The sequence below is a fragment of the Dromiciops gliroides genome, chromosome 2 (genome assembly GCF_019393635.1).
Source record: "Dromiciops gliroides isolate mDroGli1 chromosome 2, mDroGli1.pri, whole genome shotgun sequence".
Taxonomy (NCBI): Eukaryota; Metazoa; Chordata; class Mammalia; order Microbiotheria; family Microbiotheriidae; genus Dromiciops; species Dromiciops gliroides.
In genome coordinates, this window is record NC_057862.1 from 544,352,600 (window position 1) to 544,373,989 (window position 21,390).

At 37.7% G+C, this 21,390-nt stretch overlaps 1 protein-coding gene across 6 annotated transcripts in view; it reads right to left on the bottom strand.

The window, feature by feature from the left end:
* The window catches only part of MSRA (methionine sulfoxide reductase A), a 580,905-nt gene that overhangs the window by 324,831 nt on the left and 234,684 nt on the right, over positions 1–21,390 (bottom strand). For all 6 annotated transcript variants that reach the window (XM_043987046.1, XM_043987051.1, XM_043987049.1 and 3 more), the window contains one exon: positions 9,717–9,785. In XM_043987046.1, coding sequence (XP_043842981.1) covers positions 9,717–9,785 — 69 coding nt within the window. The remainder of the gene's footprint in view (positions 1–9,716; positions 9,786–21,390) is intronic.

Below are 21,390 nucleotides of genomic sequence, written 5' to 3' on the forward strand. Positions count from 1 at the left end.
AATAATAGCCAACATTTATATAAAGGCAATTTCTGCTCCTAGTTGATATAATTATAGAATTAAATATGTGAGGGTTTATTGTTGAAGTTTTTAAATAAAACTTCAGCTCAGCTGAAATAACCACCATGGATGCAGTTTTGTCAGTACTTTTCTATTGTTAAAAGTGCATTTCTAGGGGCAGCTAGGTGGTGCAGTAGATAGAGTACCAGCCCTGGAGTCAGGAGTACCTGAGTTCAAATCCGGCCTCAGACACTTAACACTTACTAGCTGTGTGATCCTGGGCAAGTCACTTAACCCCAACTGCCTCACTAAAAAAAAAAAAAAAAAAGTGCATTTCTATTTCTAGAAAACTATGCATATTTGCTCTGGGCATTATCTACACACAGTTCACACATACACCAGGAGTCAGTAGGCAGGTTCATTGGCCAGAAGTAGTGCCAATAAGTGGATTTTGAATCATTAAGTAGCATGCTAAAACCAAACCACGCTATATATACTAAGTGGAAAGAGTATTGTCTCATTGGTGGTCCCAGTTTTGTCACTAACTAACTGTGTAACCTTAAGCACATGACATATCTTTCTAAAGCTTAGCTTCCAAAATTCCTAAACAGGTATACTACTATCTACTACCACCCTCACAGAGTTGTTCAATTAAATTCAACAAACACTTACTATGCTTCTTTGTGCTAATAGGTATCAAAGAGACTTAGGGGGCAAGAGGAAATGATAGCTATCTTCAAGTATGTGAAAGGCTGTAAATCCCTCAAGGACAGGTCTGTATCATTTTTATTTCAGTAGCCAAAGCACCTAGCACATGCTTAGTACATAGTAGACACTTAATAAATGCTTGCTGGTTGTTTGAAAGATTGGCATGTAGAAGAAAGTTAAAACTTCTGCTTCGCCCCCTGAGAGCAATAAAAAAACAACAACAACCAAGTAGTAGAGGCTGGGAAAAGGCAGATTAAGACCCAATGAAAGAGAAATTTTAGTAACAATTAGAACTATACAAAAGTAGAATGGGACGCCTTAGAAGACAGTGGGTTTGACTTCACTAGAGGTCTTAAAGCAAAACTTGCATGACCTGGTTTTAAGTTTATCAGCTATTGATGCAGCTAGGTGGCACCATAGACTTGAAATCATGGACTTTAGGCACTGGATTTGAAATCAGGAAGACCCGAGTTCAAATTCAGCTTTCGGTACTTACTATGTGGCTTTGGGCATGTCATTGAACTTCTACCTCTTTCCAGTTTTCTCATCTTTAAAACAGGGATAATAAAATCACCTCCCTCCCTGGGTTATTGTGATGATCAAATGAGACAATATTCGTAAAGTGCTTTGAAAACCTAAAAGTGCTATAATAATGCTATATTATATCATGTTATAAATATTATCTTATCTCATATTTTGTTATTGTATATTCTATATACTACATTATTCTATTATTATTATGTTATATTCAGGTACAAGTTGGACTAGCTCCCCTGTGAAGTCTCTTGCAACCTTGAGACCCTATAAATTATTTTAACAATGTGAGTTATTATTATAATGAACTATTACTATTGAGGCCCAACATCCTTTTAGAAACCTAGTCTCAAAACTTTAGCATCATCCTCAACTCCTCAATAGCCCATATCTTCTTCTTTCCACTTATGAAGCCACCACCCTGGCTCCAGCATTCCTCATGGACTCATTCAATAGCCTCCCATTTGGCTTCCCTACCTCAAATCTCTCCCCAATCCAACCTGTTCTTCACAAAGCTAACAAGGTGATTTTTCTAAAGCACAGGTTTGATCATGTTACACACACACACCCTCCATCATACTTAATGAACTCCAGTGACTCCCTATTACTTCTAAAATTAAATATAAATTTTCTGTTTGGTAATTAAGAGCTCCTCACAACTTGGCCCCTCCATGCCTTCTTACAGATTACTTCCCTCAATATAGTCCAGATAGAATTGCTTACATTCTGTTTCCCACACAAAACACCCCATCTCTAGTTTCTGTATCACTGCTCTGACTGTCCCCTATGCCAGGAATGCTCTCCCTCCCCACTTCTGCGTCTTCGAATCCCTGGCATCTTTCATAGATTTGTATAATTTCCACCTCCTTGCAGAAGGCTCCTAGTTCCCCTTACTTATAGTACCTTCCCCTCTATGGTTACCTTCTCTTTAGTCTGTCTTTATCTTTATTGATGTACCGCCCCCCCGCCATCTTCTCCATCGAGACGTTAGCTCCTTGGAGGCAGGGACCATTCTTGTTTTTTCCCTTATATCTCCAAAGTTTATCACAATGCCTGGCACATAGGAAGCACTTAATTTATGCTTCCTTGGGTTTTTTGGGGGGGCTGGTTGTTTGTTTTTGGTGGGGCAAAGAGGGTTAAGTGACTTGCTCAAAGTCACACAGCTAGTAAGTGTCAAGTGTCTTGAGGTCTCATTTGAACTCAGGTCCTCCTGAATCCAGGGCTGGTGCTTTATCCACTGTGCCACCTAGCTGTCCCCTTAATTAATACTTGATGAACTTATTCAATGCTAGACCAATCAGACTCTCTAAAAATTATTTTATTGAGTTAGAAAAATAATAAAAAAATTCATCTGGAAGAATAAAAGGTCAAGAATATCTAAGGAACTAATGAAAAAATGCTTAGGAAGGTGGACTAGTCATACCAAATCTGAAGCTATACTATAAAGTAGCAATCATCGAAGCCATTTGGTACTAAGAAATAGAATGGTGGATCAGTGGAATAGATTAGGCATAGGAAACACAGAAGTAAATGACTTTAGTAATCTACTGTCTGATAAACCCAAAGATTCCAGCTTCTGGGATAGGAACTCAGTATTTGACAAAAACTGCTGGAAAAACTGGAAGATAATAATGGCAGAAACTAGGCATAGACCAACATCTTACACCTTATACAAAAATAAGGTCAAAATGGGTACATGATTTAGACAAAAAAGGGTGATACCATAAGTAAATTAGGAGAGGAAGGAATAGTTTACCTCTCAGATATATGGAGAGAACAATTTATGAGCAAATGAGAAATAGAGAATATTATAAAATACAAGATGGATGATTCTGAATACATCAAATTAAAAAGGTTTTGTACAAACAGGAGCAATGCAGCCAAAATAAAAGGGAAGCACAAAGCTGGGAAATAATTTTTACGGCCAATGTTTCTGATAAAGACCTCATTTCTAAAATATATAGGAACTAAATCAAATTTATAAGAATGCAAGTCATTCCCCAATTGAGAAATGGTCAAAGGATATGAACAGACAGTTTTCAAATGAAGAAATCAAAGCTATCTATTGCCATATGAAAAAAATGCTCTAAATCACTATTGATTAGAGAAGTGCAAACTAAAACAACTCTGAGGTACCACCTCACAACTATCAGATTGGCTAATATGACAAAAAAAGGAAAATAATAAATGTTGGAGAAGCTGTGGAAAATTGAAAAACTAATGCATTGTTGGTAGAGTTGTGAACTGATCCAACCATTCTGGAGACCAATTTGGAACTATGCCCAAAGGACTATGAGACTGTGCATACCCTTTGATCCCATTATACCATTAGGTCTGTATCCCAAAGACATTATATAAAGGGGAAAAAGACCCACATCTACAAAATTATTTATAGCAGCTCTTTTTGTGATAGCAAAGAATTAGAAATCAAGAGAATGCCCATCAATTGGGGAAATGGCTGAACAAGTTGTGGTATATGAATGTAATGGAATACTATTATGTTGTAAGAAATGATGAACAGACAGATTTCAGAAAAACCTGGAAAGACTTAAGTAGACTGATGCTGAGTGAAGTGACCAGAACCAGAACATTGGACACAGTAACAGCAACATTGTGAAATGATCAATTATGATAGACTTAGCTCTTCTCAGCAATATAATGATCCAAGACAATTCCTAAGGACTTAATGATGAAAAATGCTCTCCACATCCAGAAAAAAAAGAACTGTGGATTTAACATTTTGGGGGGATTTTTTTCTTTTTTTTAGTTTTTTCTCTTTTGTTCTGATTCTTCTTTCACAACATGACTAATGCAGAAATGTTTAATGTGATTGTACATATATAACACACACATGTATATATATATATATAAACCTATATCAGATTGCTTTCTGTCTTGGGGAGGGGGGGAGGGAAAGGAGAGAAGGAGAAAACTTTGGAACTAAAAATCTTATGAAAACAAATGCTGAAAACTATGTTTATATATAATTGGAAAATAATAAAATACTTTTCTGATTAAAAAAAAATAAATTCTTGATGATTAATTAACTGATTGACATTAAAGTGCTATACTAAAAATAAAAGAACACAAGAAGATCTCTAGTACATTCATTGAATGGATCCTATGCAGACGATTTATAGAAAGCCATGGTCATGTTTGTCATAAGGATCAAATGTGATGGACTGTGCAAAGCAAAATTCTTTATGATATACTATAAAATGTCAGTTAATGCAATAATAATAATAATAATATTGAGGACCTTCCCCTCCCAGACTGATTCTTTTATAAAGGCAAACTATGCCATCTTTTGACTCATTTCTGACCTAGCCTTCAACTAATGAATGGGTGTTGCCTCAGACAAACTGTGACCTGGAAAAGACCTTAGCTTAAGAAGGCCAAGGTGTCCCATTGCATCTGGGGCCATCACCAGTCATCTTAAACTATGTCTTACCACTGGACTCAGATGACTCTGAAGGAAAGAGTGAGGTTGATGACTTTGCCCAGCCCTGCCTCACTTAAATCCAATTCACTTGCAAGTCAAGACATCACCCTCCTGGTATTGGTGATCTTCTTCAAGAGCAATGGACAAACAACAACGATATAACAACAATCACAAGAAGCAAAGGGATGGAGGGGTTAGGGGTTGTAAAGTAGAAGAAATATAATGATGAAATGACAGATACAGAAAGAGAATAGGACAGCATATAATGTGTTAATTGTGTGTTGTAGGCAGTACAAGAGATAAAGAAAGGTGAATGTGAGCGGATGCTGACAGAGAAAGCTTTGTGGAGATAAGCCAGGAGGGCTATTCCATCTGGGAAAAAACAAACCGAGCAAAAGCTAAGAGGTGGGACTTCATCAGGCTGAGACATGGAGGACAGCAGTCAGTGAATCTTGGGGGAAGAAAAGGAACATACATAGTAAACACTCAATAAAACTTTGCTGATTATATAGTAGGGATATTAGGACACAAATTGAAACTGAACAACTAATATATCTAGAATGGAAATTTGTACTGGGAAATGGTTATGGTTAAATAAGCTGAATGAAGTCAGGTTACAGGAGGTCACAAGAGCCAAGCATGGCAGTTTTGCCATGATGCAGCAATTGGTCGCCTTCATAGGTACTTGAGAGGGGAAGCAATGTAATGACAGCCATGTACTATAAGACCAGTTAAAACGTGATGCAGAGAATCAGTGGGAAAACACTTAGATGAGAGGCTCCTAAATAAGAATCTTTAAGGCAAAGTGACAGGAGGTTGAACTAGGGTGCTGATAGATGCCACAGAGAACAAGCAACAGAAACAACTAACAGTAGGAAGGATGACTCACTAGATCTTGCTAATTGACTGACTATGAGGGGTGAAAGAAAAACACTATCAAACAGTACACCAAGGTTTCCACCCAGGAATCTGGAAAAACAGAAGCATCATTCATATTAACAGGGAAGTAGGGGTAGCAACATAAGGAAGATTCTGAGTTTAGTGGGTTTCAAACTCAAATAGAAACAAATTCCTGCAGACTACATATTGCCTTAGAAAACCACAAAGTAACATTCTTTATGCCAGGGTTTAAACTTTTCCCACTCTCTGCCCCTTTCCACCCGAGCAATGTTTATGCTACCCCAGGTACATAAGATAGGAACACATAACCTTTTACTGTTGACATATTTTTCACAACTCCCACATTCAGTTACTCGACCCACAGTTTAAGAAGCTACACTCTATGTTATATTGCATTTTGATTTCTTTTGATAAACATTTCTCAATAACATTTTAATCTGGTTCAGGCAGCACTCAGGAGTTCTGCCCATACAGCTCATGGACTGACACCTCTGGAGCTACATGTTCATGGAGGTGCCTAGGGACACATAAGTAGAAATGTCCCAGAAGCAGTTAGGGATACAGCACTTGCATGAGAGCTTGAGGCTGAAAAGGTAGATTTCAGAGACTTCAAAATAAAGATAACATTGAAAAACCAAGAAAAAGAAGGACTTCTGAAAAAGTGTAGAAAAACAAAGTAGTATGGGCCAAGGGCTGAGCCTCACAGGACATCCACAGATGGGGAGTGACAGGGAAAAGAGGGCCTAGTGTTTGAGAAAATAAAGGAGCAGTGAGAGGTATAGAAAGAGAAACAGAATAATGAAGTGTCGAAGAAGCCAAAGGAGGAAAAAACTGTGTAAAGGGATAGGTATGAGCGCGATCATTATAATCAAACAAATTCTGCCAAGAGGACAAGGAAAGAAAATGAGTGGTGAGGCAATGAAGATAGAAGGTGTAGATCATGGATTTCAGACATTGAACATCAAAAAGAATGAGAAAAATAGGACCACAAATAGAAAGAGAAGCTTGGTCAAGTGAAAGGTTTTTCATTTTTTTGTTTTGTTTTGTTTTTTCTCTGTGGGAGCTGGTCCCTCAGGAGGTGGCAGAGAACAGACTTGAAAACACAGGCTAATGAGTTAAATTCTGAGATCAAGAAAAACTTCCTCCTCTGAGGCTATCAGAAAAGGGAAAAAAAAGGAGGATGGAGCATACAGAGCATGGAGAGGGAGATATTTAGGTCAAGAAAGAGTAAATGAGGGTGTTTTGTTTTTTGTTTTTTTAAGCAAAGTAGGAAACAAAGTTATACACTGAATGAAGAACAGGAAAGTAGAAATAGGAAGTTAATAAACAAGATAAATTTGAAAATGATGCTGTGGGGGAAAAGCCCATAAATTCACAAGACATGAATAAAAGGTTTATTGAATAGAATTTATTTAATAATATTTCCCTCTACCTGAATCCCATTCCATTGCTTTATTAGGCCTTGCTATAAGTCTGAGTCTTTAAAGGCCAGATCACTAGAGTGCAGACTCTCACAGATTCTATCAACTGAAAAGGTTTCAAATGTAAGTACAATAAAAGAGTATGTATTTTGAAGAAAAGCCTCAATACATTTATAAGGGCTTATCACTAGGCTAGCCTTAGAGGGAAGAGTTTTTCAGTCACCATAATTCACAAAGGACATCTTGTAAGGTGTTAGAAGAGTCAGAATATATAACCATAGAAGAAATACCCATCCCAACAAAATCATGAGATCCCCAAGGTATTGAAGGAATAGCTCCCATTTCCATAGTGCTTTTTTTTTTGGGGGGGGGGCAAGGCAATGAAGGTTAAGTGACTTGCCCAGGGTCACAGAGCTAGAAAGTGTTGAGTGTCTGAGACCAGATTTGAATTCTGGTTCTCCTGAATCCAGGGCTGGTGCTTTATCCACTGTGTCACCTAGCTGTCCTCCATAGTGCATTAAAAGACACAATGCTACTTCTTCCAACAATGCTGAGGCAGTATTAGATACATCATGTTTTATATAAAGCAGACACTCAGTGAATGTTTTAATTTCTTAATTTTGTTCTTCTTTAGTTTATGAGAACACTGGAAGTCTACTCGCTCACAGAATCAAAGGTTCCCAGAGTTGGAAGGGACTTCAGGGACCATCTAATCTAATCCATACTTTTTTTTTAAGATTTTTTTAATGGAAACATTTATTTATTTTTATTTATTTTTATTTATTTATTTATTTTTGTGAGGCAATTGGGGTTAAGTGACTTGCCCAGGGTCACACAGCTAGTAAGTGTTAAGTGTCTGAGGCCGGATTTGAACTCAGGTCCTCCTGAATCCAGGGCTAGTGCTTTATCCACTGCGCCATCTAACTGCCCCTAATCTAATCCATACTTGAAAACAAGTATCCTCAACAATATCCCTAACAAATGGTCTTTAAACATCTATTAATACTTGCTATGTAATACTCAGCAGTGAGGTGGCGCAATGGATAGCGTGCCAGGCTTAGAGTCAGGAAGACTTACCTTCCTGAGTTCAAATCTGACCTCAGACACTTCCTAGCTATGTGACCCTGGGCAAATCACTTAATCCTGTTTGTCTCAGTTTCTCATCTGTAAAATGCGCTAAAGAAAGAAATGGCAAACCACTCCAGTATCTTTGCTAAGAAAACCCCAAATGGGATCGTGAATAATTGGACACAACTGAAACAATGAACACCACCAACATGTGATAGTCACTTCTGCTAGGCACTGGAGATACAAATAGAAAAATGAAACACATCCTATTCTCAAGGATCTCCAAGAAGCAACTTACAGACTTCATAGAGAGTAAACACACAGTAATTGAAGGGATGACACTAAGCATCTTGGGGGTCAGAAAAGCTTCATGTACAAAGTAATATTTGCACAGGACTTTATGGGGAATTAGAGAATAGAAAAGGTGAAGGTGACGGATGAGTGAGAATGTTTCAGGAAGGCCTATTTAAAGGCTTATCACCATCTCATCAAAGACAAGAGATGTGATGCAAGATGTAGGGCACTTTGGCTGAGATGCAGATAGTTCGAAATGGAGTACTTCTATATTAAGCCTGAAGAGGTAGGCTAGAATCAGCTTGTGAAAGGATTTAAATGCCAAACAGAGGAGCTGAGAGCTTAATCTTAGAGGCAATAGAGAGCCACTGAAGCTTTCTTGGCAGAGGAGTGGAACAGTCATACCTGGTCAAAAAGAATATCACTTTGGTAGTCGTGCAGAATAGGAACTGGGGAGAGAAGGGGAATGAGCATTTATGTGCCAGGCATAGCACTAAATGCCCTTTACAAATATTCCATTTGGATCTCATTTGGATCCTCATAACGACCCTCCAGGCAGGTGCTATTATCTATTATCCCTATTTTAAAGTCAAGGAAACTGAAACAAACAGAGGTTAAGTGACTTGCCCAGGGTCACACAAATAATACGTGTCTGAAGCTGCATCTGAAGTCAGGGAGATGAGACTTCCTCACTCCAAACAGGGCATTCTATCTACTGTACCACCTAGCTGCCATGTAAGTATATATTATTTATTTATGTACATGTTGTGTCCCCCAGTAAAATGTAAGTTCTTTGAAGACAAGTTCACGCAAGCAGAGAAGTCAGTGGTGAAGGAATATTCCTGGCAGGAACATAAATGGCTTTGTCTTTGTCTCTATACCCTTAAAACATAGTATAAGTATCTAAATTCTGGATAAATAATTGTTGGATGATTAATGAACTCAAGACCAAAGAAGGGGTGTCTATGGGGATGACTATAGGAATGGAAATTTAAACTATTTCAATGTAGTAGGGTCATGTGATATCGATATAAAAATCACTGTTTTCCTTTTTAGTAAATAAAAACAGAAACCCCAAGTCACCAGGTTATTTTATAATGCAGATATATGAAAAGTAAATAAGAAATTTAGTAACTGATTTATCAAAATGAGAAAAAAAAATACCCAGTGCCCAAACTAAAGCCTAACCATAGAATTTATTAAAAACTTAGAACAGTTTTCAGTTGGCCAGAATAACTTCTCTAGAGCAATCCAAATATGAAAACCCTGAGGGCCCTTGCTAAAACTAAAAATTTTGGCCCTCGTTCTTTCCACACAATTTGGGTTTCCTTTCAGATTTGATAACTTACCAAACAGAGCCATCTGTGTTCCCTCTGGGAAAGGTTCGACAGTCCTATTTCCATTGACATGATGTTTGCCTGGAAAAAAAGAAAGAAGAAATACAAAATTTTAAGTGAAAGTCCATAAATACATATTGACAGACATATTTTAAAATGTCAGTGAGCCCAATTCTCCAGTTCTAACAAAAATATGCCCTCTGTATGTGTGTGTAGATAGATGGATGGATGGATAGATAGACAAACAGGTGTCATTTCAGTCATGTCTGACTCTTTGTGACCCCATTTGGGGTTTTCTTGGCAAAGATCCTAGAGTGGTTTGTTATTTCCTTCTTCAGCTCATTTTACAGATGAGGAAACTGAGGCAAATGGGGTTAAGTGACTTGCCCAGGAACACGCAACTAACACGTAAGTGTCTGGGGCAGGATCTGAACTCAGGTCTTCTTGACTCCAGGCCTAGTACTCTAACTATTGTGCCACCTACCTGCCCATATCCACACACATATATGTATATATATTTATTATACATATATGTGTGAATATATATATAGACATATAAACACATATATAGGTAAATAAAACCAAAAACCATCCCAAAATGAGTAATCAAGGGATATGAACAAACAGTTCTCAAAATAAGAATTGCAAACTATTAGCAAACATATGAAAGAATGCTCCAAATCATTAATGACAAGAGAAATGCAAATCAAAATAACCTTGAGATTTCACCACATACCCGGCAAATTAACAAAGATGACCAAAGAGAAAACTAGAAAGATAAGCACAATATTGTATTGCAAGTGGATCAGTTACAATCATTATGGAAAACAATTGGGGTGTGGGGGATGCACCAAATAGGTGGTACAGTGGACAGACTACTGGCCCTGGAGTCAGACATATACTAGCTGTGTGACCATGGACAAGTCACTTAACCCTGATTGCCTCAAAACAACAACAACAACAACCCAATTTGGAATTATGGAAACAAAATACCTAAAATGTCCATACCCTTTAACCCAGACATCTGCCTAGTAAGCATATCCCTCAAGGAAGTATTTAATAATAAGTAAGTCTCCATATACACCAAAATATTTATAGTAGGACATTTTGTGGCAGCAAAAAATCATCAATAAAGTTGTTACCTATTGATTGGAGAATGGCGAAACAACTCTGATACATTAATATAATGGAATATAACTGTACTGGAAGAAATGATGAATGTGACAAATACAGAGAAACATGGAAAGATCTACATGAAATGATGCAGAAAGTAATAAGCAGAGCACAGAAAAGAACAGAGAAAATTACTAAAACCACGTGAATGGAAACCACAAAAACAATCAAAAGTGATCATTACAAAAAACACATATGGCTTCTATGAGAAGATAACTCCACCCTACGTCTTTAGAGAGATGGGACACTGACTAGTGTGATACACTGCATATATTTCCAGACTTTTTCAATGTACTGAATGGTTTTGCTAATTTTTTCATTCCTCTTTTTCACTTATCTTTCTTAAAAAATATATATTTTATATGAACTAGCTCTCTGAGACAGAGTTTACTGGGAGAAATTTTGGTAATGTAAAAACAAAAGATATCAATGAAAAATGTTTTCAAAAAGAGGAGGGAAAAGAATGGGCTGGTTTATGCATCACTGCTTTTGAAAAATTAAGAATTTCAATCAATAAACATTTATTAAGCCCTAACTGTGAGCCAAGCACTGTGTTAAGTGCTGGACATACAACGAAAGGTAAAAATGCTCCTGCCCTCAAGTATCTCACTGTCTAATGGGGGAGACAACATGCAAACAACCAGTGTACAAACAAGATACATGAGGTTAAAAAGGTGATCATCAATGGAGGAAAGGCATTGATGGCAAGATGGCTTCTTTTAGAAAGTGAGACTTGAAGGAAGCCAAGAAAGCTAGAAGGTAGAGATGAGGAGAGAGTTCTAGGTATGGGGACCAGCCATTGAAAATGCCTAGTCTGGATAGAGCATGGGCCCTGGAGTCAGGAGGACCTGAGTTCAAATCTGGCCTCAGACACTCGACACTTTCTAGCTGTGTGACCCTGGGCAAGTCACTTAACCACAATTGCCCCCCCAAAAAAAAAATCCTTGTCAAGAGATGGAAGCGTATTATTCCCATACATCAAAGTATGTAGGGGGATAAAAAGGGTTTATGAAGACTGGAAAGTTAGGAAGGGGTCAGCTTGCAAAGGGTTTGAATGCCATATAGAGAATTTTATACTTAATTATTTAATCCTTGAAATGATGGGGAGTTTTTTGAAATGGGGTGTGGGTGGATTTGGAGAGGATTAACATGGTTAGACCTGCACTTTAGGTTAGCAAATGATTAATGCACAAGAACAGAACAGGAAGAGAGGTAGTCTGATTTTATGACAAGGACAAAGGATAACAGATGGACAGCACAAATGCTGCACTGGTACCAAAAAAAATATCAGACCTAGATGAAAGTCTCCAAAATGTTGAATAGATCTTCTATGATGGATTTATAGAAGTACATGTACAAGAGTCAGCAAAGAGGACAGGTGTGGACAGGCTGGTGGAACAAGAATATGCATCGATGAGAATACAGATCCATTAAATTATCAAAGTACAGATTCAGATACAACCAAGGCAACAATAAAATGGTCCTGGGATGACTCCAGGACCTCATTTTCAAGAAACAAACAAGACAGCATTCCACGTTACCCTACAATTCTTCAAATGTGGATGCCTGTAACTTCTTAAAGATGAGGCTGATATCACAAAGAGCATCATTAAAAAAAATTTTTCTCCCTCAGTCCATGCCACTGGAGCTGGAGTATAATCTCAGAAGAAATGATAAGAAGCTAGTTTAAGGACTTCAAGTATTAACCTGCTCTCCTAACACCTGGCATATGACAATATAGAATGAAAGATAAGTGTATATTCAAGCAAATGTTCATGTTCTTACTGGTCTTATCCAATTTTAAATGTAAACCATTTTGGAATGGGTCCATATTTTCTATACTGCCGTATCCCAATAAATATGAAGAGAAAATGCTTATGATAATAACTTAATATCATATTACAGTGCATGTGAGTTTTAGTTTACTAGGTCACAGGAGCTTTACTAAATAACTACAACATACTAAGTAAGAATTATAGAAACAGACTTAGAAAGACAAGACAAACAACAAAATTCCATTATTTCCAATTCTCCCTTTTCTAGTCTGTTACATTGATCTACTTCTCTATTTTTTAACCAGTACCAAATGGTTTTGAATGACTGCTACTTCAGGATACAGCATGAGGACTAAAAGTGCTATTCTCCTTTTGCATCTACCCTTTTTTTCATTTCCCTTTATATTCTACAACTGGTTCCTCCAAGTAAATATGTCATTATTGTATTGAGTTCTGTAACATCTCTTTTGTTGTTGTTGTTGTTGGGTTTTTTGTGTTTTGTTTTTGTTCTTTGCTTTTTTCGGGGGGGGGGGGGCAGAGCAATGAGGGTTAAGTGATCTGCCCAGGGTCACACAGCTAGTAAGTGTCAAGTGTCTGAGGCTGGATTTGAACTCAAGTCCTTCTGAATCCAGGGCCAGTGCTTTATCCACTGCACCACCTAGCTGCCCCTCTGTTTTTTGGGTTTTTTTGGTGAGGCAATTGGGGTTAAGTGACTTGCCCAGGGTCACACAGCTAGTAAGTGTCAAGTTTCTGAGGCTGGATTTGAACTCAGGTCCTCCTGAATCCAGGGCTGATGCTTTATCCACCATGCCACCTAGCTGCCCCAACATATCTCTTTGATAGTTTGATTGATATAGCATTAAAATTTTTAATTAACTATAAAAACACTGTCATTTTTATTACATGGGCATGGCCCAGCCATGAACACTAAATATTCCTTCAGCTATTTAAGTTGGTTTTTATTTCTTTAAAGATCACTTTTTCATTAAATCTATACAAGTATTTTTGTGTCCTTTGGTAGATTGAATCCCAAATATTTTATGCATTGTATAGTTATTTTGAATGAGATTTCCCTTTCTATGATTCTCTCTTGGATTATGTTATTATTATAAGAAACTACTGTTGATTTTGTAGGTTTCTTTTGTAGCCTGAAATTTCACTAAAGTTATTGTCTCAGTTGGGAACTTTGCCAACTTTCTAGGATTTTTAAAAGTAAATATCATTCATCAGCAAATAGGGATAATTTTATCTCATCTTTGTCTATCTTGACCCCTTAAATTGCTTTCTCTTGTCTTATATGTATATATTGACTAGCATTTCTAAAACAATATCAAATGATAGGAAGAAAAGAGGTCATCTTTTCTTTATTTCAGCATTTACTGGGAAAGCTTCTAGTTTAACCCTATAGCACATGTTAGGCAATTTTTATGATGTTAAAAAAGTCCTCCATGCCTACACTTTGTAGGGTTTTTAGCATACAAGAGTATTATATTTTGTCAAAAACTTTTTCTGAATGTATTAAGATAATCATGTGGATCTGGTTTATTTTGTTTTTAATATGATCAATTATTTTGCCTGTTTTTCCTAAACCTTGAATCCATGGTATAAATCGAATTGGATCACAATGAATACTTTCTTGGATGAATTGCTTTAATCTATTTGAAAATGTTTAATTGTTTAAAAATTTTAATTGATATTCATTATTCATATTGGGAGGAAGGTTTTGGAGAAACAAAAGGCTTTCCTCCCCACTAGCTTGGGGAGCACCCTTTTATAGGGTTTAGATGGGGTGGGTAAGAGTCTCTTATTGGGTGAGGGGCTGGGGGTCCTCCCACATTGCGCTGGGGTAGGAGGAATCCCTCATGAGCAATCTGGTGGTGGGCGTCAACTTTGTCCTGATGGGTTTTAGCAGTCTGCTGGTGGGCGGTTCCAGGTGGTCTTCTCCTGGATTACCTCATCCAGGTGCTCAGGAGGACTGGAATGCAGGGTGGTGGTCCTGGAGCATCCTTGCCACTTATCTCTTTTGTGTGTGTGTGTGTGTGTGTGTGTCCGTGTCCTTGATTGAGTTCAAGGAGAGATCTACTTGATTTCAAGGGAAAACCCCTGAGGTTTCAAAGAAAAAGTTCCTTGAACTCCCCAGAGAACTGTTGGGATAACCGGGGCCCATAATCCTCCCATGACAGTTTCATCCTCCCCTGTTTTAGGTATTAGGATTGTATTTGTCTTATAAAAGGAATCGGGTAGAATGCTTTCTTTCTCAATTTTTCCTAAATTTTTCCATGTTGTAATTTGGCTGATTTTACTGGAGTTAGATGTTACCTCCCTAGATCAAAGCTTCTTAAACTGTGGGTTGAAACCCCATATGGGGATAACTGAATGTCGCGGTCCTGAAAAATTTGGCAGTAAATATTTGATTTGCATACCTATTTTTATATAGCTGTATATACCCAGTGTCACTTAAAAATCTCAGGTGAAAGGGGGTCACGAGTGGAAAAAGTTTAAGAAGGGATCATTCCTTGTCATTATAGGTAGTCCAAAAATAAAAAGGGTTACCTAACAAAAAGAGTGAGCTTCCTGTCACTGAATGTGTTTAAAGAGACCATTTATCAAGGATCTAGTAAAGGGAATTCTTACTTTACATGGGAGTAGTTTCTGCCTGTAGAAATATGCAGTTTCTACAGCTCTGTGATGCTTTACCTTCCTAATGTCAACAATCAACTGAAGCTTGACTACTCCAGTAGTTTTGTTGTTGTCCCATCATGCCTGACTCTTTGTGGTCCTGGGACCACTAACTTTACTTACTTACCTACTAACAATGTTGTTCATATCAGGAACATAAGAAGATGGAAAAGGTAAAGCTAACTTAAGAATTATAAAGAGGTCATTGAGATAATGACATGACTATCCTAATGGCCCCATGGTGAAAGCGATAAAGCATTATTGGCATATCTACATGACCAAAGTATCTTCAATTTTATAATACTTTAGGGGATCAGGAAAAATGGAGGGAACGAATAGTTTTTGGTTTTATTTTTTCAGATAGAATTGTCTTGATGGCCCATGTATGTATGTATATACATATATGCATGAGTATATATGATGCTAATCATATTCAGAAGTGGAAGAAGCACAGAGAACTGAGAAACATCTGTTTCTGAGCTGATATGGGCCCTAGAAAGAGCCAAAAAATGAATAGGAAAGTTACTGATTAGGGCAATAGTTTTCTAATTGGTCTTCCTGCCTCAAGTCTCTCACCATTCGGTCTATCCTATATACTGCTGCCAAAGTAATTTTCCCTAAGCAAAGATTTGACCACGTGACTTCTCTATTCAACCAATTCCAGTAGCCTCCTATTGCCCCTGGGATAAAAATATAAACCACTTTGTTTAGTTTTTAAAGCCCTTCAAAACCTAAATCCAACCAATCTTTCCAGCTTCGCTGGATACTACTTTCCCTCCTATACTCCAATCCAATCAAACTGGATTTGTCTCTGTCCTCATCCATGGGGTGTCGTACTCCAGCTCCTGTTTCTGTACTTTTATAATGATTGAATAAAAAGACACAAAAATCCACAGGGTTTAGTAGAAGGGGTGCTTTTGGGAGTCAGAAGACCTGAGTTTGAATTAGGATTTCGCTTCTATTTCTGACCTTAGGCATATCACCTGAATTCCTTTACCTTAGTTTCTTCATCTATAAAACATGTAAGGTAGAGTAGATGATCTCTGGGGTTTCTCATAGCTCTATATTCTATAATCTTATACACACACACACACACACACACACACACACATATATATATATATACACACACATATATATATAAAGATGGCAGCTTGCTGTGTGACATACCTGCTAAAAGTCCTGATTATCCCTCATGTAAGTTTAAAATATTGGAGCACCCCCATTTTAATATTCAAAATTTCAAAATATAAATTGGGGGTAATCATTTGTGATAGTAATAATAAGCCCTTGTATAGAGCTTTTTAAAGTTTTAAAGTGCTTCATATATGTTAAAACTTATTTGATCCTCAGAACAACCCCATGAGGCAGGTTTTGTTATTATTACCATTTCACAAATGAACAAACTGAAGCACAGAAAGACCCTGCCCAGGGTCATATACCTTTGGAATGTATGAGGTAGGATTTGCACTGAGGATGAATTAAGACCTATAGTCTATTATATTATTTGTCAAAGTAGTAACTTACTAAGTGACATGCCTGCTAAAAAATCTGATTATCCCTCATGTAGCTCTAATATACAGAAGTGTCACCATTTTAACATACAAAACTTCAAAATACAAATGGGGGAAGGATAATCATTTGCCTTTTAAAAAAAAAAACTTTAGATATTAGATCCAAAGCTGAAAATTACCTGAGCAATCATCTAGTCAAACCCCTTCATTTTTTAGGGTTGTTTTTTGTTGTGTGGGGGTTTTATTGTTGTTGTTTTTTTGGTGGGGGGGGGTGCAATGAGGGTCACATAGCTAGTAAGTGTCAAGTGTCTGAGGCCGCATTTGAACTCAGGTCCTCCTGAATCCAGGGCCAGTGCTTTAATCCACTGTGCCACCTAGCTGCCCCCAATCCCTCCATTTTACAGATGAAGAGATTGGGCCATGAGAAATTAAGTGACTGGCCCAAGGTCACCCAGAAGCCAAGTGACAGAGTGGAGATTCAGATTCAGAGCCTGTGACTCCAAGGTTTCCCAGAATTTCCACTGTATCCCACTTTTTCCCATTTGCTTTATAAACAGATTTACTATAATTTCTTTAAATAGCAAGCTTCACCACTGTATGTAAAATATTCACAAATTTACAGGCATCTTTTCAGGAACACATCTGTATACTATATAAAAATATACCTGTATCTATGTAAACTAGTTAGACTATGCTATAGAGCCTCACTTTTCAGTATGCATCCCAAATATGGATACATACTGAACAGTACAGATGGGTGTGCAGAATAAATAAATCCATGCATATGTCTGTGGGTAGCTGTGTCCTGGTGACCGACTACGGCAGCTTTGGCCTCTTCTCCAGCTTTGTTTCTCCTACCTTGAAGGGACTTTTTCAGACAAAAGCCTCTTGACTGGCTGCCAATGAATCCTGCCCAGTCAGATTCCAACACTGTCTTATCTTTAGCCCTGTTTCCAGGCAATATGAAGGAGCAGAAGAAAAAAGAAAAAAGAAAAAAAAGCATAGAGGAGGCAAATGAGAAGAGAAGAAAAAAGGAGAGGCAGCAAAAGCTGTTTAAAAAAAAAAAGAACCATTTTGTACCAAATAATATTAGCTCCCATTTATATAATAGTTTAAGGTTTAGAGAGGGAGGTGATGCAATTCTTATTGTTCTCAATTTCCAAAGAAGAAACCAAGCTTCTGAAAAATTAAACAATTTGCTCATGGTCACAAGCAACATGCCACAAAGACTTTGAAATGTTTGGATGTGCCTATCTCCTAAATAACTGCAATGAAAACATGCCTCTGCATTGTTATAAAGAGAGAAAGAAAGGAAAAAGTTCCAAAGTGGAATTTTCATGAAAGTTCTTTGTTAACATGAAGGTAATGTTACTTATATGGAATGCTTAAAAATAACCCATAAAGATTAACAAAGACTCTACTACCAGCTTCTAGAGGAGCTTAAAGGGCAGGGAGAGGAGTGGGATAGAAGGCTATATATTTAATTTAGAAGGAGAAATTTGGGAGGAATTGAGAAAAAAAAATCAATTAAAAATCCCTAGTTCCAGACTCTACTTTTGGATTTTCAGTGAAAAGCATAGAGGAGAAAAAGAAGAGACAGTAATTGAATTTGGAGGAGAAGAAACATGAGACAATTTGAAGATAGAATTAAGGAAAAAAACCTGGGCTGAGTGAGAATAAGGGCTCATAAGCACAAAAGGAATGTGGAATAAGGACCTGGAGAAATGAACTCATGGAAAAGGAAAAGGAGAAGATAGTAGGAAAGGCAAGAAAGAATATCACAAATTCAAAAGTAAAAAAAAAGAAAAAGCTAGTAAACTGATAAAGAACAAAATTGGCAAAATAAATAAGTTGTTGAAAGAAGGGAAATGAAGAATTATGAGGCTATAAAATTTTTGAGGAAAAGGAAAAAAGTTAGGTATAGCTGTCAAGATGCTAAAAGGTGATAAAGGATTGTAAAAATCTTAACAACCACATAGGAGGTGAGTTGTAAAGAACCACACATTCAAAAAACAAGTCTGATCATCTCACTTGGTATGGAGAGCATAAAGAGCCTAAAGTAACACGCGCTAAGTGTGCTATGTTTTTATTTCTGCCAGGGTTTATTGCTACTATATTCCAAATAAAGGCTACTTAACTTCTTTTTGGTCATGCATCATTCAACCCGGGGTAGCTAGGTGGCACAGTGGATAGAGGACTTGCCCAGTGGATAGAGCACTGGCCCTGGAATCAGGAGGACCCGAGTTCAAATCTCACCTCAGACACTTACTAGTCCTGTGACCCTGGGCAAGTCACTTAACCCCAATTGCAACTGCAAACATCTGGCTGCATCTGGAACTGGACTTGAATCCTGGTTCTACCAGTTATCATCTATGTGACCTTGGAGAGGTCACTTAATGTCTCTGGTCCTCAGTTTTCACACCTATAAAATGAAGTGGTTGGACCGGATGATTTTTCGGATCCCTTCCGGATCTAAATCTCTGATGCTTGGATCCTAATGACAAAGGTAAGCAAGAAGGTATTTGCCTGATGCCTTCTAAATCTTATCAAAAAGGCTTTAAACTAAAAGGGGTGGGGGAGGGGGTGGGCCAGCTAGGTAGCATAGTAGATAAAGCACTGGCCCTAGATTCAGGAGGACCTGAGTTCAAATCAGGCCTCAGAAACTTGACACTCACCAGCTGTGTGACCCTGGGCAAGTCACTTAACCCTCAATGCCCTGCCCCCCCCCAATATTTAATTGGGGATCCACTCCTCTTTCGGACCCACAATAAACTAAAAAGGATGGGGGAGCAATACACAAAGCAAGAAACTATGGGGGAGCTACACAACATCAGTCCAATCTCCTCATTTACCCCTAAGGAAATTGAACCACAAAAGGTTAAGTCACACACTTAGGGTTAGAGCCAGAATCTGAACCCAACTCATCTGACTCCAAAGCCAACCCTCCTTCCACTGCACCACTGCTTCACCAAGAAGGAAGAACCCTGGCAGCTGAGTCACCCAGAAGGCCACAGGAGATAGCAAAGGAGACGACCACAAAATCCATATGCTCCAACAGAGAACCTGGGGCTGAGAGAGGGAGATTAAACATGCAGACAAAGGCAAGGCAAGGTCTGAGAATAAGGGAAGGAAGGGAACCACAGCCACAGCCACTGGGATTAGGTCACAGATGCTTATCAGCTGGAGGTTTATAAGCTGAAACTTCCAGAATATATATTAAAAAAAACAAAACACAAAACCTAAAGGAAAAAAGTCACAGATAAGATAAAACTATGCATCTTATACAACTGCTAGCCCAAAAGAAAACCTGACATGTCATCCAGAATTTTACTCTAATTTATCATCCTTTTGTCTTCCATTGCTTAATAGTAGCAGGTATTTTATTGGATTTTTAAGATTATAAAGCTCCTTACATACATAATTTCTTTCAATCATCACAACAAAGACTGGTAAGAAGGGGAAGAAAAGAGAGAAGAGTGCAAGGGCTGCAGGGAAAAATGTTTCAGGACCAAGAATAATAGCTCCTGTTTCTATTACATTTAAAATTTTCTTTTTCCCACATGTTGTAAGGTAGGTCATGTAGCATTATCATTTCTCATTTATAAATGAGGACACTTTAGCTTAGAGAAGTGAATCTTGCCCAGGGTCACACATCTAGTACAGCAAATTGTGGAGCTAGGGTTCCTACCCAGGTCTCATCATCCCATGTCCAATGATCTCTCCCTACCTATAGCACATTGTCTCTCTCTTCTGACTTTCTCATCTTCCAATGCCATTCATGTCATTGTCTTTGCTCTTGACAATGGCATCAAACTTCAAATGCAAATGACAAAAAACAAGGGATTGTCTAGTATAATGGAAGGGAACTGGAAAAAAATTTAAATTAAAAAAAAATAAAGGGAACTGAGCTTAGAACCAAAAGGACCAGTTCCACCACATATGACATACTTTGGCAAATTTCATTCCTCTCTGAAATTGTTTTCTTGTCAAAATGCAGATGGGGATAATATTAACACTGCCCACCTCATAGAATTGTTGTAAACTGTATTTTATAAAAATGTGAGTATATAACAATATAAACTAATTTATAAATTTATAAAAATGCTTTATAAAACGTGTGTTTATTAGTATCTCAGTCTGCAAAAGGGCATAAAATGGGTGTTTCCTACTTACATTGAGTAGATTTGGAGATTATTAGAGTTGGAAGGCACCTTGGGAAAATCATCAGCATCAAGCTATTATTTTACAGGTAAGGAAATGGAGATGACTTGACTAAGCTCACACAATGAGTTAATTGCAAAGCTAGAATCTGAACTCAGGCCTCCTAATTCCCAGTCCAGTGTTGCTTCCTTTTGCTTTAGTAGCAGAGAAAGCAGAATTTTCCGAAGTGTAAGAGCTTGGGAGAAAAATAAGAAAGAAGAAAGCCCTAAATCCTTGCTCCCACAATGGAGTATTCTGGGTAGTAGTTTGTGGCAAGAGGTTGTAATGTATAGCCATTGTGTTCTTAATATGTGGGAACCAAATCCATCCTGTTAAACATTCCAC